The sequence below is a fragment of the Taudactylus pleione genome, unplaced genomic scaffold, assembly GCF_031769625.1.
Source record: "Taudactylus pleione unplaced genomic scaffold, aTauple2 ptg000652l, whole genome shotgun sequence".
NCBI classification, from domain to species: Eukaryota; Metazoa; Chordata; class Amphibia; order Anura; family Myobatrachidae; genus Taudactylus; species Taudactylus pleione.
Window position 1 is genome coordinate 8,981,818 of NW_028285054.1, and position 18,904 is coordinate 9,000,721.

At 43.7% G+C, this 18,904-nt stretch overlaps 1 protein-coding gene across 1 annotated transcript in view; it reads left to right on the plus strand.

The window, feature by feature from the left end:
- KLHDC1 (kelch domain containing 1) overlaps positions 1 to 17,258 on the plus strand; it is a 36,375-nt gene extending 19,117 nt beyond the window's left edge. Inside the window, exons 5-13 of the mRNA XM_088455320.1 lie at positions 1,840 to 1,918; positions 3,678 to 3,761; positions 3,844 to 3,924; positions 4,022 to 4,080; positions 7,624 to 7,736; positions 8,167 to 8,239; positions 9,740 to 9,824; positions 10,977 to 11,029; positions 14,593 to 17,258. Coding sequence (XP_088311446.1) covers positions 1,840 to 1,918; positions 3,678 to 3,761; positions 3,844 to 3,924; positions 4,022 to 4,080; positions 7,624 to 7,736; positions 8,167 to 8,239; positions 9,740 to 9,824; positions 10,977 to 11,029; positions 14,593 to 14,767 — 802 coding nt within the window. The 3' untranslated portion in view covers positions 14,768 to 17,258. The remainder of the gene's footprint in view (positions 1 to 1,839; positions 1,919 to 3,677; positions 3,762 to 3,843; positions 3,925 to 4,021; positions 4,081 to 7,623; positions 7,737 to 8,166; positions 8,240 to 9,739; positions 9,825 to 10,976; positions 11,030 to 14,592) is intronic.
- The last annotated feature ends 1,646 nt before the right edge of the window (positions 17,259 to 18,904 follow it).

Below are 18,904 nucleotides of genomic sequence, written 5' to 3' on the forward strand. Positions count from 1 at the left end.
ATTAGGAATGTAGTGTTATAGGTGAGGGGTAGAAATAGTAGTTGGGACACATGATGGGTGGGTGGGGTTAGTAATATTAGGGATGTAGGATTATAGATGAGTGCTAGGAATAGTAGTTGGGGCATATGACAGGTGGGTGAGGTTAGTAGTATTAGGGATGTAGGATTATAGATGAGGGGTAGGAATAGTAGTAGGGACACATGACAGATGAGTGGGGTTAGTAGTATTAGGAATGTAGGATTATAGGTGAGGGGTAGAAATAGTAGTTGGGACACATGACAGATGAGTGGGGTTAGTATTAGGGATGTAGGATTATAGATAAGGGGTAGAAATAGTAGTTGGGACACATGATGGGTGGGTGGGGTTAGTAGTATTAGGGATGTAGTATTATAGATGAGTGGTAGGAATAGTAGTAGGGACACATGACAGATGAGTGGGGTTAGTAGTATTAGGGATGTAGGATTATAGATAAGGGGTAGAAATAGTAGTTGGGACACATGATGGGTGGGTGAGGTTAGTATTAGGGATGTAGGATTATAGATAAGGGGTAGAAATAGTAGTTGGGACACATGATGGGTAAGTGGGGTTAGTATTAGGGATGTAGGATTATAGATGAGTGGTAGGAGTAGTAGTTGGGGCACATGATGGGTGGGTGAGGTTAGTAGTATTAGGGATGTAGGATTATAGATAAGGGGTAGGAATAGTAGTAGGGACACATGACAGATGAGTGGGGTTAGTAGTATTAGGGATGTAGGATTATAGATAAGGGGTAGAAATAGTAGTTGGGACACATGACAGATGAGTGGGGTTAGTATTAGGGATGTAGGATTATAGATAAGGGGTAGAAATAGTAGTTGGGACACATGATGGGTGGGTGGGGTTAGTAGTATTAGGGATGTAGTATTATAGATGAGTGGTAGGAATAGTAGTAGGGACACATGACAGATGAGTGGGGTTAGTAGTATTAGGGATGTAGGATTATAGATAAGGGGTAGAAATAGTAGTTGGGACACATGATGGGTGGGTGAGGTTAGTATTAGGGATGTAGGATTATAGATAAGGGGTAGAAATAGTAGTTGGGACACATGATGGGTAAGTGGGGTTAGTATTAGGGATGTAGGATTATAGATGAGTGGTAGGAATAGTAGTTGGGACACATGATGGGTGAGTGGGGTTAGTATTAGGGATGTAGGATTATAGATAAGGGGTAGAAATAGTAGTTGGGACACATGATGGGTAAGTGGGGTTAGTATTAGGGATGTAGGATTATAGATGAGTGGTAGGAATAGTAGTTGGGACACATGATGGGTGAGTGGGGTTAGTAGTATTAGGGATGTAGGATTATAGGTGAGCGGTAGGAATAGCAGTAGGGGCACATGACAGGTGGGTGGGGTTAGTAGTATTAGGGATGTAGGATTATAGATAAGGGGTAGAAATAGTAGTTGGGACACATGATGGGTGAGTGGGGTTAGTATTAGGGATGTAGGATTATAGATGAGTGGTAGGAGTAGTAGTTGGGGCATATGACAGGTGGGTGAGGTTAGTAGTATTAGGAATGTAGGCTTATAGGTGAGGGGATGTAATAGTAGTAGTGATGTAGGATTATAGATGAGGGGTAGTATTAATAGTAGGGACACTACAGATGGGGGTAGTAGGGACACGTATGTCCATTGGGTGGTAGTAGTGATATATGATAACTTGTATGTGCACATACTGCAGTGTGGGTAGGTGTTGCTCATTCCCTCCCAACCCCACATATTGCAACTTTTGTCTCCTCTGCCCTTTTCTCTATGCCACTGCTATTTTTACCAATGAGCATTTATGTTTCTTTCCCCCTAGATTAATATATTTTGGAGGCTATGGGTGCAGAAGCCACGGCCAACTTAGTGACTGCTTTCATGTGCACGAGGCATCATGGGTAATGAAATCAACCTAATTGTTCTATTGTCAAATAGTCTATCTGACATCAGTGCATTTAACTAAATCCTATAAATGTGGTGCTGTATTTAGCAGAACAATATTTAATAATTTAGGAATGCCACCAGTGCCTGTACCTCCTCATGGGAGTGGTATAGACTCTCATATTTATATAGCTATATGCAGTCATTGCAGTCATAATGGCTACAATGAAACTGCAGAGTGTGGAAATAAAAGTAAAGGTTGGTAACTCTAGTACAGATTACAACACATGATGCACATTTTGCCTGTTGCCTAACTACAAATCATTCGCCAGTCATTTGGCCTGGCTAATAGGTTGTCCCAGGTTACAGTACATGGTGTTTAGCTTGTGTGGATGCCTTTGTGACTCCAGTCTTCCCTGAAAACCATTTTTTATTGACTGCATTATATGGTGAACAGTTTCATTGAATCCAGGCACAATATATTTGTATCATTTTAGGCTTCCCCATCACCACCATTCCTCTTTAACAATAGCATCTGCACAGCACTCATGCATTATATAATAATGTGGTGTACTATACATAACACATACATAGTTCAGTCTTGCGTGCTCTGCATAGGCGGAGAAGGTATACAGATGTTTCATATAATGGCGCATTTGACATCACAATCTTCCTGCACATATTTGATATAAGCCTCATATCAATACTATGTTCCTTCTATTATCTCTAGGTCTGTGACTTCTCAATCCTGTCCTTTCATCATGTCACTGCCCTTATCACATGCAGCCCTATCTTTACTAACACTTCACTCATCTTCTGATAAACTCTGTGCTGCTGGGGGACCCTGCTCCCCGACCATATAAATGTCAGTCTGTGACTTCCTGCTGCCTCCATTCTTCTCCTCACATCATGTCACTGCCCCTGTCACATGCAGCCCTATCTTTACTAACACTTCACTCACCTTCTGATAGACTCTGTACTGCTGGGGGACCCTGCTCCTTCCACTATATAAATGTCACTGTGGCTTCCTGCTGCCTCCATTCCCTTCCCTACATCATGTCACTGCCCCTGTCACATGCAGCCCTATCTTTACTAACATACAATTCTTTTCCTGATATAATTTGTGCTGCTGAGGACCCTGCTCCTCCCACTATGTAACTCCTTAGTCTGTGGTTTCCTGCTACTTCCATTCTCCTCCTCACATCATGTCACTGCCCCTGTCATATGTACTGTAGCTATGTCCTCACTAATACATTACTCATCTCCTGATATACTCTGTGCTGCTGGGGGACCCTGCTCCTTCCTCTATATAACTCTCAGTCTGTGGCTTCCTGCTGCCTCCATTCCCTTCCCGACATCATGTCACTGACCCTGTCACATGCATCCTCACTGACACATTACTCATCTCTTGATATACTCTGTGCTGCTGGGGGACCCTGCTCCTTCTACTATATAACTATCAGTCTGTGGCTTCCTGCTGCCTCCATTCCCCTCCTCACATCATGTCACTGCCCCTGTCACATGCAGCCCTGCCCTCACTAACATCACATAAGTGGACAGGTCACTGCCACCTACATAATCACTGCACTCCTCACCTGCTGCGGTGACCATTCCAGTGATCTGATTGGCTGCAGGTTGGGCTGTCTCCACAAAGTTCAAAACTGAGGATATCCTGATATGAAGGAGATGGTAGATTGAATGCAAAAATATGCTCTGGCTTTGGTTAAATGCTCCTTAAAATCTGCACCACCAATCATCCATTCATATTGTTTGCAGGAAGGTCAGATGTTTTGGGGATGGAACAATGATATCCATGTATTTGACACAGAGGAACAAAGCTGGATACAGCCTGCTATAAAAGTAAGGTTTATGCAGTGTATCATGTCATGTCAGTCACATCATATATACCGGGTATAATGGCTTCACTTGCTCTTATTTGTAGAACTGTCCCCCGCAGGCACGTGCTGCCCATTCCTGCGCTCTCCTAGGAAACAAAGGATACATGTTCGGTGGTCGCGTACTGGTCAGCTTTGCATCTTACTGCAGGTTTTATCATTTAGAAGCAGGACTATATGCAGTGAAGCAACTTATGTTTACTGTGCCCTTGTCTTTATGTCTAGCAAACACGGATGAACGATTTGCACTTTGTGGACTTGGATACATGGACTTGGTCTGGAGGGTAAGATAAACAATGAGTACCAAACAGCGGCCGCCTTTGATTTGGTAAACCAATGGAGGCATTTATTTTCTGGATGATAGTAGAGTGATATGTAGTTGACATTTCTCCATGTTATCTGTATAAGACAGAATTTAGACCATTACATATTTATGGCCAGTATTAAGTGAATTTGTATCATACCTCCTAACATTGGAGGTGAACAGTTTGGGACGGGGTGTGACCACATTTCAATGAGGCGTGGCAACGTAATGGAGGGGAGTGGCCACATCACACACAAAGAGGCATGGCAACATCATGGAGTGGAGTGGCCACATCACACACACAATGATGCGTGGCAACATCATGGAGGGGAGTGGCCACATCACACAAAGAGGTGTGGCAACATCATGGAGGGGAGTGGCCACATCACACAAAGAGGTGTGGCAACATCATGGAGGGGAGTGGCCACATCACACACCCAAAGAGGTGTGGCAACATCATGGAGGGGAGTGGACACATCACACAAAGAGGTGTGGTAAGATCATGGAGGGGAGTGGCCACATCACACACACACAAAGAGGCGTGGCAACATCATGGAGGGGAGTGGCCACATCACACACACACAAAGAGGCGTGGCAACATCATGGAGGGGAGTGGCCACATCACACAAAGAGGTGTGGCAACATCATGGAGGGGAGTGGCCACATCACACACACAAAGAGGCGTGGCAACATCATGGAGGGGAGTGGCCACATCACACAAAGAGGTGTGGCAACATCATGGAGGGGAGTGGCCACATCACACAAACAAAGAGGTGTGGCAACATGGAGGGGAGTGGCCACATCACGCAAAGAGGTGTGGCAACATCATGGAGGGGAATGGCCACATCACACACACAAAGGCGTGGCAACATCATGGAGGGGAGTGGACACATCACACAAAGAGGTGTGGCAAGATCATGGAGGGGAGTGGCCACATCACACACACAAAGAGGCGTGGCAAGATCATGGAGGGGAGTGGCCACATCACACACACAAAGAGGCGTGGCAAGATCATGGAGGGGAGTGGCCACATCACACACAAAGAGGCGTGGCAACATCATGGGGGGGGTGGCCACATCACACACACAAAGAAGCGTGGCAACATCATGGAGGGGAGTAGCCACATCACACACACACAAAGAGGCGTGGCAACATCATGGAGGGGAGTGGCCACATCACACACACACAAAGAGGCGTGGCAACATCATGGAGGGGAGTGGCCACATCACACAAAGAGGTGTGGCAACATGGAGGGGAGTGGTCACATCACACACACAATGAGGCGTGGCAACATCATGGAGGGGAGTGGCCACATCACACACACAATGAGGCGTGGCAACATCACGGAGGGGAGTGGCCACATCACACAAAGAGGTGTGGCAACATCATGGAGGGGAGTGGCCACATCACACACACACAAAGAGGTGTGGCAACATCACGGAGGGGGGTGGCCACATCACACAAAGAGGTGTGGCAACATCATGGAGGGGAGTGGCCACATCACGTAAAAAAAAAAACAAGGCTGTCCCTTGTCCCCCTTATCTGTTACCTTTTTATTGCTGTGCGCTCCAGGCCATGAGTGTGCAGCAACAGTTCTCCATTGTTCTGCTATGCAGAGCAGCAGTGAGCAATCATAACCTCCTTAAATGCAAAGTATAGAAACACAGCGCTGGGTAATGTTTATAAATAGTAAATGGAAACTTGCGGGTCGTTCTTATACAATTAAAATAAGTTAAAAATGAATGGCATCAAAATGGCAGCAGGACATAAATGTCATTCAATGGCTAAATTACAAATCACAGGTCACTACCGTATTACCAATAAATATGCCCCATAATCACCAATTGTAAAAAGTTACTTTACCAGCCAATATATAGTTCTTACAAGCCAGAGTTCCAGTTAGCGAAGGTGAACTTAGCAGATGATGGATCTCCAAACAGCTTGTATACTGATCAGTGACGTATCTAGGGTTTTTGGAGCTCAGGGCAAATGTAAAAATGGAGCCCCCCCTCCCTATGTGCGCGTGCGGCAAAAAAAATGGGCGTGGTCACTTAAAAATGGGGCGTGTCAACATGACACACACCCCTTTCTCGTCACTCTGAACATTCCTTTCCATATGCACCTTAACCCCAGATTGCAATGTCCCCAGTAGTGGTCCCTCTTATGCAGGCCCCTAGTAGTGACCTCTATAGAGTACCCCCTGTAGTGATCCCTCTTGTGCAGCCCCTCATTAGTTCCCCTTATACAATGCCCCCAGTAATGGTCCCCCTTATGCAGTGCCCCTTATATAGTGCCCCCAGTAGTGGTAACACCTATGCAGTGCCCCCAGTAGTAGTTCCCCTGTACAGTGCCCCCAGTAGTAGTCTCCCTTATGCAGGCTCCCAGTAGTGATCCTCCCTATACAGTGCCCCTTATACAATGCCCCCTGTAGTGGTCCCGGTCCTCCGTATGTAGTCCCCCCGCCCCCCCCAGTAGTAGTTCCCAGTAGAGGTCCCCCCTCCCGATGCAGTGCCCCCGGTAGTAGTCCCCTCCCCAGTAGAGGTTCCCTCTCCAGATGCAGTGCTCCAGTAGTAGTCCCCCCCCCCAGTAGTCCCCCCAGTAGAGGTTCCCCCTCCACATGCAGTGCCCCAGTAGTAGTCCCCCCCCAGTAGAGGTCCCCCCTCCAAATGCAGTGCCTCCAGTAGTATGTCGGCAGAGGCGTGTGGGGGCAGGGACGACCTGCATTAACGGAAACGGGGGTGTCACCCTCATTTTTCAGGAGGGACGAGGCCAGGGTCAGCATCCATGGACGTAGACTTCCTGACCTCGCAAGCCGGCCAGCCTGTGTAAGCTGAGGCTTACTCAGCTGGCCGGTGCTGTACGATGATGGTCGCAATGATGATCCCAGGCTGCAATCACCAATGCTGACAGGAGGCGTCACTGCACATCAGACACCTCACTGCTGAATCAGTCCCGTAGACAGCAGTCTAATGTATATCCAAACAGTAATGATAGGACCAAAGTCCCGAGAACAGTAACTTTCAGTCCCGCCAGACTGTTTTGTACGAAATATACGTCTTAGTCACATCACTAATGCAGCGATAGTACAATGCACAGGTACCCTGAGAACTGGTGCTGGCATTGCATAAAGCTTCTGTGTGCAAAGCTGGGTGAAAAGGCAAAAGGACGGAGGACTGATATGGGTGAGCTGCACCATGCAGTGTTTTGCTTTATCTGTGACTTTATACCAACTCCATTGCTACAAAAGTACTAATCCTAAGTTCCCAGGACCCTATTAGTTACTTTAGATGCAGACACAATGCAACAAAGATACTACATTTAGATATTGGTGCCAAAGTCCAGGAATCGCTACCCATAGCAGTCACGCCATATGGGGCAAAAAGCATGGGTGAAGTAGGACACCTCTGTATATTCATATGATTGTAAGCCACTATTGAATAATATTTGGGTAGTACAAACTGGCTACTTGCACTGGCTGCTTGTTACTTGTGTTATGCATTTACATATACTCTCTTCTCTTTAGGTTGCAAGTTAATGGAGAGAAACCGAAAGGCAGATCATGGCATACATTAACACCCATCGGAGCTGACCAGTTATTTCTCTTTGGAGGCCTTAGTAGTGAAAGCGTACCACTAAGTGAGTACTTTGTAGCTCATGTGCGTATGAATTATAATATCCATAATGTGTTATGTCTTGGGTGAGTGGAGGTATTTGGGCTGTGACCCTTTGGCATGTGCATTAGGGAGATGCATTCGGAATATGTCACCCATTCCCCACAAATCCACTTACACTCAGGGGTATATTTACTAAGCAGCTGTTTTCCAAAGCCATGGCTTTTCAGCGATTTTAAAAGGGCAATAATATGAAATGAAAACCCTTCTGGTTTTATATTTACTATTAATGCCATTTAAATCCCACAACCAATACCACCTAGAAGCGTCTGCTTAGTAAATATACCCCTTAATAGTCACGAGCCCCAATGTTGCACAATGAATGCACGATGGTCTGAACGTACTTGTTAGTGTCGTTGCTTTTTTTTTTTTTTTTTTACAATTTTGTTTTCCAGGTGATGGATGGATCTACAGCCTCACAACCAATGAATGGAAGCAACTTATACACTTACCAAAAGATCAGCCAAGGTAACGTGGTGCAGCAGCTTTGTATGGTCACTCACACGTGTGGCTCACTGCCGATGTGTCTATCACCACTCCGCGATATATGTATCATGACCTGTCCATGCTTTGTATGTATACCATGTACAACCGGTACATATATATTTTGCCCATTGCTACTCATTGTTTGTTTCCATATCCCAGCAAGCATATGTTCATAATTGTTTTATTACTTTGATTCGCACATAAGGAAGAATATATTGCTGTATGCCAGAAAGCTTAATAGCGAAAGCATCAAAACAGATGTTAACAACATGCTATTGTGCCACTGGTGCTGAACTGGGTGCCCCTTGCAATGTTTGCAACTCAGGATATCGTTGTACATATCCTATTTTTACCAGCGAGCGTGTGAAACGCGTCATCAGGCCCTTTATGTGCATATTGTGTGCCTTTGTGCAACTTACCGGTGGGAATACATTTTTGTATGTCATATGTGCATATTAGTCAGTGTAAAAAGAAGGTAACTGAACTGAATATTTTTTAAGTCATGTATTTGCCAGAATGATCTCTAAGGGGCAGATTCAACGAGCTGTCATGACGCAAGGCAGACTCTGTTCACAGCTCAATAGACTGCGCGCAGAATCTGCCCTCTGCAGTTAGCACGCGGAAGCCGTCAGGACCCGTTTCCCGGCAGCTGCCGTTACTAATTGAGTCTGCCCCTATGAGCTGTAAATGAGCATTATGTAAAGCATCTAAACAAATCTTGTTTGTACCCAATTGCTGGCTTGATCAAAGGCTATTATTCATTACCGTAATAGTTCCAAGTATGCCTGGGCACATAGCAATATTTACCTTGTGAATTAGGAGACTTTGCTGCTATGTTGTGAATCGCTCGAGCATGCTGCTATACCCGTCCTTGCCACCTGATTGTCCTGTGCCTCCATGGTGGGTTTGGGAGGTTGACCCTGGGTTTATGGTAAGGCATTGCATGGCTGGAGAAATAATGTGGATGATAATGGATATTCTGTGTAAATAACCTTCTTTGTTAGAATGTTTAGGTTAAGGTGTTAAGTTAGAGCAGCATTGAGGGCAGTCTAGGAATGAATGAGCTAGAGTGAAGGCAGGCCAGGCACCCCCAATCTACATGAGGACACTGCCCAAGAGAGAGATGGGCTACTGCTGCAGCTAGGACTGAGCCAGAGCTACCAGCGAGGATGAGGTGAGGAAGGGAGGGGCTTGTGTCCACCTGCTTCTAGTTCTTTTATCTCATTGCATTAAGCGCTGTATTACAAGGTCACTCAACTCACTAAGGGGCGGAGTTATCACACCTTGTAAGGAGGACAAGTGGAGTTCTCCTTATCACTTTCTCCAGTTACATTGTTATTTAAGTTTAAATAAAGTTAATTATGGGGGAATTCTCCCTACGGAACTCGCGGCTAATGCAAATCCTCCCCATATGTTGTATGAATGAAACGCGTCATTGGTTGTAGAAGAGATTGCACACACTAATTGTACTTTTATTTCTAGACTGTGGCACACAGCCTGTCCGGGGAAAGACAGTGAAGTGATGGTGTTTGGTGGCAGCAAAGATGACCTGCTCTCCTTAGATACAGTTAGTATACAGGGGATAATATTTTTTCATTTTGTGCTTAGCCATGAATTATGGTGGTTACATTCAGAGGGTGATAAGAGGTTGGATAACCACAGTGTCTTTATCAGTGAGTCTTCTAGATACTAATTGGTTAAAAATAATGTCACTCAAAATTTCATTTTTAATGGAGTACGCAAAGAATATTATAAAATACCTGTTTTTATGGGTGTGGTATGTCAACAGGAAAGATGTTGACAGGTTCATAATGTCGATATTTAACATGTGAACACCAGAATGTTGACAAACATTTTTTTTGCATGTTTTAGCCTAAACCTAACTCTACCAATAACAGACAAATGTACTGTCCATTTTGATGTCGCCATATATAATGTATTATTGATGAACCATGCTGAGTTAGTGAGCTTGCAGAGAGTCCTTACTTTATTTCTTTATTGTCTTATAATTACTTTATACTGAATACATACAAGCTTCTACTTTGAAACTGGAAATATCTGCTGCAAGCTAGGGGGTCGATTCCGGCGCAATCATCTCGCACCCGTGAGCTGTATGCAGGACTTACGGATTTTTGTTCACATCCCCATAGTGCTGCGTACAGTACATCAGTGAGACCCGGATGAGATTGTGACGCGAGGGGGGGCAACTTCAGGTGCCATTGCAATGGCAACTTGCCCCCTTGCATGCGGGGACGAGTTAATTCAATTGACACCTGCTTGGCACAATGTAAAGTAATTCTCCTAAAGTTACAAACAAATACACGGTTTAATCCTGAGTTGGACGCAAAGTGTCATTAGTATCAGCACTTACATCATCACCCATGCTGGGTACAAGCAGGCTTCCCTTCGTCTTATATGCACGAAGTCTAGCATCGTCCCCAAGACCCTCCCATGGAAAGGATCTCTTGCATGTCTTTACAATTACGCCGCTCAGCGGACACCCAGAATTCCCCATTTCACGGATAGAGAGAGTCAGCTGCACACGGATCCTCTGTCAATGTGTGCATGCATGGTGTGGGGCTAAAAACCGCTTCAGTCCAACTCAGAATCAGGCCACAGTTTTATCTCATTTATCTATTTAGTATATTTAGCTAGTGGTTTGCAGGGCCTGGGTATTTGTGTTAACTTGGTGTCAGAATAATCCTGTCTTTCATTGCAGGGTCATTGTAATGATTTACTCATCTTTCAGGTACAGCCATACTCGCTGCTCAGGTGAGAGAGCCTCCCTTTTAACTCTTTAGTTTGTGTTTATAACTATCACATGTTCTATAATGTTTCATTTATCAGACAAGACTGCAGTTTATACAGTAATATGGTCAGGGAATGGCGCTAATTTCCCACAGGATTACAAAGTGTCCACCACATCACATAAAAAGGCCAAAGTGAAAGATGTACTGTATATCTTACTCTATAATTAGTGTTCAAGGTATTAACTGGGTAGTTCCATCCGTGACTGTGAGTTTTAATCCTTCTCTTTATTCCAAAAGACAAATGGTCATTTTTCCATCTATTCCATGTATTCTTTAGGATTTATTAAGTTAAAAAAAAAGAGAAAGGATAATAGTGCAACACAGTAGCTGCAAAAAGGTAACAATTATTCATACATTAAACTCACATTTTATCCAAATAAAAAGGCACGTAAAACCAGCCAGGTGGTATCCCAATAGGAACAGTCTGCTCAGATGTGCACCGCGCCTACCACTCCAGATGGTCTATGGAGAAAGGATTAACAAGGTCCTGGGAGCCAGCAATCCTTGACAGGTAAGTTTAGCACCGAATCAGCAGTCAGTCCACATCAGTGGAAAGTTTTCTCATCACCAGCTTAACATGTTTCGGACCTCCTGGTCCTTCAGAAGCTAATCTTCTGATGAAGGACCAGGAGGTCCGAAACATGTTAAGCTGGTGATGAGAAAACTTTCCCCTGATGTGGACTGACTGCTGATTCGGTGCTAAGACTTACCTGAACAGCACCCTGCTGCCAGTATGGATACAGGGAGACATGGATACCGCAGCCTATACAGCTGCCCTGAGCATCCTGAGGCTGCTCCTGGGCTGTGCTGTTCTTCCCAACAGATGGTGGCCCCGCCCCCTCAGCATGACATTATGCGCTCAGGGGGCGTGGCAGGCACAGGACACATCGCTGTAGCAACCTATTACATTTTATCTATAATTTCTCTATTGTATTCTAGAAAATGATGGACAGAATCTGATTGGTTGGTTTAGGCAACACTACCACTTGTCTGTTTTAAAAGTTTTAGTAAATCCACCCCTAGGACATTATTAAACTGGATAAAACTTTTTTATAGGTGTATACTGAAATCACTCATGTGCCAAACTTCCATGTAATGCAACGGAAATGTTTTAAACATATTCTTAATTACAAGGCTTGTCAAATTGCCAATGGCAACTTAGTATTTGAACTCTGTAACTAGAGCACATATTCCTGTCAATGTCCCCCGGGCCAGCTTCCCCCGGCCGCTTAGCATTTATAGATGACATTCTCAGCATGCTACTGCAAACTTGCTGCACTTGTACATTTTTCTGGGAGCACAGAGACCTCATGACCAGGACTTCTGTGATAGACGTTCAGCTTTATCCAGTGTCCCAGTGTGGAGTTTGCTATTTGTCATTGTAATAATCCCTAGTCATATAATAGATGCATAGGCTGTTATAACAGGGTGTGTGAGGAAGGGACATCATAACGTAACCTGGCTTAATGTGTTGAGATGCCTATAGCCGATATAACAGATTGCTGGGGTTTCACGGTTTGTATAATACGTTGGTCATTTGAGTTTACTTAAACGACCTGATCTGCTATGCTCACATACCGCATAGTTTATGTCAGAGCCAGGGCCGGACTGGCCATCGGGCACTTCTGGCAAACTATCTAATTTTCTACAGCTGATAAACTAGGGCTTGGGGAAAATGCCCTCCCCTTTCTTTTGTGTATGACCTACACCAGTGAAGTACCAGCTTTACCTATAGATATCTGTCCAATCTGTCTGGTGGGAAAGAAAGTCTGGTCCATTTTCCAGCATCTGGGAGCAAATTTCTATTGATATTTGCTCCCACACATTCCCAGATTTTCTGTCCCACCACACGAATTGGACAGATATATCTATAGGTGTGTACATAGCTTAACAGAACCAACACAATAACAAATGTTTGGCTCCCAGCAGGGTGTGCTCTGTTGTATGTATTTTCATAGAGTATGATGTGTACTTTTCTTTTGTTCTGATATTAATTATATATGTAAGAGCACAGACTAAGAAGTGGGAGGGGTCAGGAATAGTAAGGGGAGGAGTCTATGCCAGGAGCCAGATGCTGACGCAAGGTGGGCCTGTGTGGTCTTTAAATGCCAGGGCCTATTTTTAGTCCCAGTCCGGCCCTGGTCAGAGCAATACTTGTTAATGAGCATAGATGCACCCTAATCTGTTCTGTATATAAGATGCATTATTAGCTTCTATTCAGATGATTTACATCTTGATACTTGTAACAAGAAAAATGGGCGCCCTCCAAGAACTCAGCTGAAATGTCAGGCCGCTATCCTAGGGGTCCACTGCCACCCATAAACCAAGAGGAATTGTAGTAACAAATTGATAGCGCCAAGCGTCTAACCCAGACCAAAGAGATACACAATTTATTATAATAAGATTTATTAAGGGCTATAAAAAAAATTTTTTAATATACAAGCTCTCTCAGAGGAACTATGAATGTCCTAGATATGTGACATAAAGTGCATAATAAAAGAGAGAACTAGTTAACAGTATATTCTACATGTGGTGCCACTAAGTTAGGTGCACCTGCAGTCACCTCCTCAATAAAGGGTTGAATAGAATGATCAAAATAGCAAATATTAAATAAAATAAAAATATTAATAAAAACAATCCAAAAATTAATTAAACAAAAAAACTATTAAAAATCACCATACCTGAAATAACAATATGAAAATAAATGTATAGGAAATTATCTGAATAACGGATCTAATTCCACATAACCTTAATCTGTGCAGTAATAGGAATAACAACAAAATGAAGTGGGAGTCTCTGATTGGCTCTAAGGTCTACCTTGATACCTAGGTATAATAACGTCCTGAGTAATAAGATATCCAAAAGATGATAAAGGGTAGAGTTAATGGTGCAATCCAAACTATTATATTTGGGCAAATTGGGTGCACCCCTATGTACTCTGTAAAGACTGAATCAATATGCTACCCTTAGCCCTGTGTGGGTAGTCAGTCCAAAGTCAGTGTCCCCTTGTTGTAATACACTGTGCTGGGACTTGTCCCGTATTCCTCCGGTACATAGATTTTATGATTAATCCCTGCAGAGCAGGACTGTAGAATAGCCACACTGCCCGGCTATGTGTGAGAAGGGCCAAGGTGCCAATAGTGTATGGAGGTCCGCTCACCTGATGGAGATGGAGCACTAGATAGTGCGCTCTGTCATGACCCCCTCAGTCAAAAAGCTCTGTGCCTGGTGTTACGCCGCAAGTCGGCTCACCAAGTCTGGATTTAGGATGTGATCCACCCGGGCCACCTCACATGCTTGCAGCATGTGCGCAGGTGATCACCTCTCCGTTCCGGTCACTAGGTAATCCACAGGAGAAGGGAAGGTGCGGGGTGGGTAGATGGAATGACACTCCATATAAAGAGATAGTATAAACCCACTATACATAAATGACTGCCATGCAGTGGAAAGGTTTCTTACAGAAGGCAATAGTAATAACGACCAGCGAAACCCATATAAAATGTTTTTGTCAATTCTTTCCTCCAGGTTGTGTCTGGACACTATCGGGAAAAACACCTCTGTATTCGGGAACCAGATCTCCTGCCTACCCCGGAGGCTGCTACAACAGGTCAAGAAGAGAATCACCTTCTGGACAGCCACCAGGTTCCGTCTGAGCAGAAGCAATAATAGTTCGTATGAAGTTAATAATAACAGGACCTGAACACTGGAGACGGCTGACTTTTTGCACTAATGTCATTAGCGCTGTGTAAGGCAAGCACAGGCGCGGACATAAACAAGCTACATACTGTTGGGTTTTATTCGTCCTGTTTTGCTAGGACAGTTTTGAGTAGATGGCTCATCCAAATATATTTGGGTAGCTCATATGTTTTGCATTTCATTGGAAGTTTTCATTTTAGATAAGGCAGGGACTACCACTGTTTTTGTTTATTCATTTAACCACTTATACAATTTTTTTTATCACAATCCCTTAACGACTGGCTCTTTGACTGACCTGGAAATATGTGATTGGCCAGGTTGTACTAATATGGACGTTTGCAAGTTAGGCTCTACGCAGTGAGTTCACCTGAGAACTACACAGCGTCGTGTAAAAGATAAGATCTCCCAGCCGTAGCGTCCAATGAGGAAAAGCTTTATTTCCGTGCAGTGCGGACATCTATCTTCACAAGAGTGGGTATGGCCAATAGACACACAGGGCAGCGTAAATAGCCATGTATATGCACCAATAAGTATTACCGGATATATATCTTAAAGAATGCATTCACTGCTAGTTCTTACCATAAACACAGGATGAATGTGGTTTCAATTATATACTTTGACCATAAGAATCATTCAGCTTTTAGTACTTGAACCCTTCACACAATGGTGAAATACATATCATCCCATAAGTACTATTGTCATCAATTCAACTTTCAATAATCTACAAATCTCTATTAAAAAAAAAGTATTTTAATCTGGGTTAATATGATCAGGTTTCCCAGAACATCTGCTGTATTAATATATACGGCCTATTGTTCAAAAAGGATATTCTGCCTGCAATATATGATTTCAGTGAGTGGATAAAGTAATTCATGAGAAAAACGGGATGTAGTAAGGATGCCGGCCGCTGCCGGCATCTCGAAGAGGATGAAGATGCCGGCGTCAGCATGCCGAAGGTAAGTATCCGGCTTACCTTCACAGTTAGCCCGGGGATGGGGGGTTAGGTTTAGGGACCCCCCGGGGTGAGATTAGGGTTAGGCACCCCCCCCCGGGGAGGGTTAGGGTTAGGCTACATGGAAGGGGGGTTAAGGCTAGGAACCACCAAGGGGAGATTAGGGATAGGCACCCCCCCCCCCCCACCAGGTTCTCCATTCTGCCCAATCGGAGCAGATTCTGATCTTTTGAACGTGCTTCACCGTTGATCCAGAATCCTTAGTATGTACGACATTAAGGGTACATACCCACTGGCATTTAACATGCATTTTTTGTAACCCAAAATAAGTACATATCAAACGTTTTTGATCCATGTTTAATATGTATCTCAACCAGTGTACGCTCTTTTCCAGTGTATGGATATTTAGCAAGCAGCGTTACTAAAGAGACCAACAGAACGCAACATAAAATCGCCAATACGTAGGGTAGCGCTAGAAACTGATTTCTAGTGGTAGATCCTTTTACATGCGGTTTTACAAAGCTTAAAACCCACCAGTGAGTGTTAACCGCGACTGTCCAAGTTTTGTTGGATATAGTACAAAGTCACACAGCCTGATCCTCAGCATTACTAACCTTGTCCATCTAGGACAAAGGACAATTGTGCTTTACCCATAACAACCAATCAGATACCTGCTCTCTGTACTAATTTAGCTAATGCTATTGATTGATATGAGATGCTGCTTATTTATACACCATCAGATTATTGATACCTTTAAAGGACCCGTAAACCTAAATATAAAGTCTTCTTTTTATTAAGTCACATGCCCAAATGCCTGTCTTCCTGCCTATAGGCCAGAGGCAGCTAGTTTAAGACAAAGCATTGGTGCTGCCAGACCCCTCTCACCAGCAGTGATATACAATCCCAGCTGCCAGCTATACTAACTCTGTGGTCTCATTTATAGCTGCGAAGGAATCTGTCAGGGGAATCCAGCAGCTGATGTCCTATTCAGCATTACGTAGTATGCAAATGGCACAAATATACTGTGACCAATATCATCCAATCAGAGAACATCTCTCATTCATTCATGAGGTTTCTCCAGAACGGCTTACACTGGGTCATAGGGAACAGAAGGGGCGATTTAGGAGGGGCACCTAAATACAATTAGCTTCAATCTCTGTACACTGGGTCATAGGGAACAGAAGGGGCGATTTAGGAGGGGCACCTAAATACAATTAGCTTCAATCTCTGTACACTGGGTCATAGGGAACAGAAGGGGCGATTTAGGAGGGGCACCTAAATACAATTAGCTTCAATCTCTGTACACTGGTCCTTTTTTTGTCTCCATGCTTCTGTAGAGATGATTATTATTGACAGAATGTTTATGTTACTGCCCTATTCTGATATTTTAAACTGATCCCTTCAGTATTGTGTAAGTAATTGTCCAGAGCACATAAGAACAGGAATACAATGTATACTTGATTTATCATTGCCCTGTTATCTTCTCATAGCTTTGATTAATGCTTCTATCTCTTATTGGTCATTTTTCAAATGTTCTTTGTTAAAAAGTTAAATATATATATAAATATATTTGATATGTTTGTTTGTTTGTTTTTCTTTAAATTGATTAATACTATTTATGAATCCCATTCACACTGTGTAACAGATATAAGAGCACTAAGAAAACTGAGTAACTTTAAAATCTTAATATTTTTTTTTTTTTGTAACAGCGTTTGCTCTTATAAGTTTTCTTTTCATAATAATTTAATAAAGTGTATAAAACTTGAATTAAATGTAAAAATATTTAATGTAAGTGGCCTCACGCTTTTCAGAAATATGGGGGTAACCAACCACAGCACCCTATTGGCTGAATCAGTGGAAGCAGATGGCAACCTCCGTGTCTAGACCTAGGGGTATATTTACTAAAGTGAGAGTTTTAAGAAGTGGAGATGTTGCCCATAGAAACCAATAAGATACTAGCTATTATCTTCTAGAACAGTGGTGTCAAACTCGGGCCCTTCAGCTGCAGTGGAACTACACATCCCAGAATGCACTGCCAGAGTTTTGCTATTAGGGCATGCTAAAACTGTGGCAGGGCATGCTGGGATATGTAGTCCCACAGCAGCTGGAGGTCCTGAGTTTGATACCACTGTTCTAGACTGTGCTAGATAAATGATAAGTAGAATATAATTGGTTGCTATTGGCAATATCCCCACTTCTAAAATCCCGCACTTTAGTAAATATACCCCCTAGTGTACATTCATAAGCGGTGCCTGTTGCCTATCACACACCAAAATATATTGTGCTCATAAGATCCCTGTTAGCGCATGTATCCTGATGTGTATTACAGAAGCTCATCCCAAAGTGTAAGCAACACAACACTGTAAACCACATTTATAAAGCGCTTCCATTTAAAGGAGTTAGGCCCTCATTCAGAGCCACTCGCTAGCGGCAGTACGCTCGTTCCGAGCGATGTTCGCACATCTGCGCATGCGTACGGTTTTTAGTACGCATGCGCGAACCAGTCAGTGCAGCCGAAAATCGTTGGTACGCAATATAGCGAGGGCCTGCTATTTTGAGTGACAGAATGAGGCGTATGTGGGTGGTAACAGGGGAAGGTGCTTGAAAACGGGGAGTGGAGATCCGAACGCAGGCGTGCTTAAAGGTCAAAACGGGCGTTTTAAGGGAGTGCATATTTAATACAGCAGCGTCATTGACCACGTCACTTGGTTTTTTTTAACTCAGAACTGCTCGCAAAATAGCGGTTGAAAACACCAACCACAAGAATAGCGAGCAGTTCATACGCTGTACGATGTACTCGATTAATCTAATAAATAGCGGACATGACGTATGGTGCGTGCGGCCAGGGGGCGTTTTTATCAAAAAAACGAGCGTATGTTTTGCTCGCTCGTTCAGACTTAGAGGTGGGAACAGACTGCAATTTGCGAATGGATCATTTGAATAGCCACCCCTTGTTTTTGAACGAACGACCACAAATAGCGAACGGCTCTGAATCAGGCCCTTAGTCCTACAGCCATGGGCAAAGGTTTTGAGAATTACATAGGTATTGGTTTTCACAAAGTTTGCTGCTTCAGTGTTTTTAGACCTCTTTGTCAGATGTTACTATGGTATACTGAAGTAACATTACAGCATTTCATAAGTGTCACGGGCTTTTAGTGACAATTACATGACGTTTATGCAAAAAGTCAA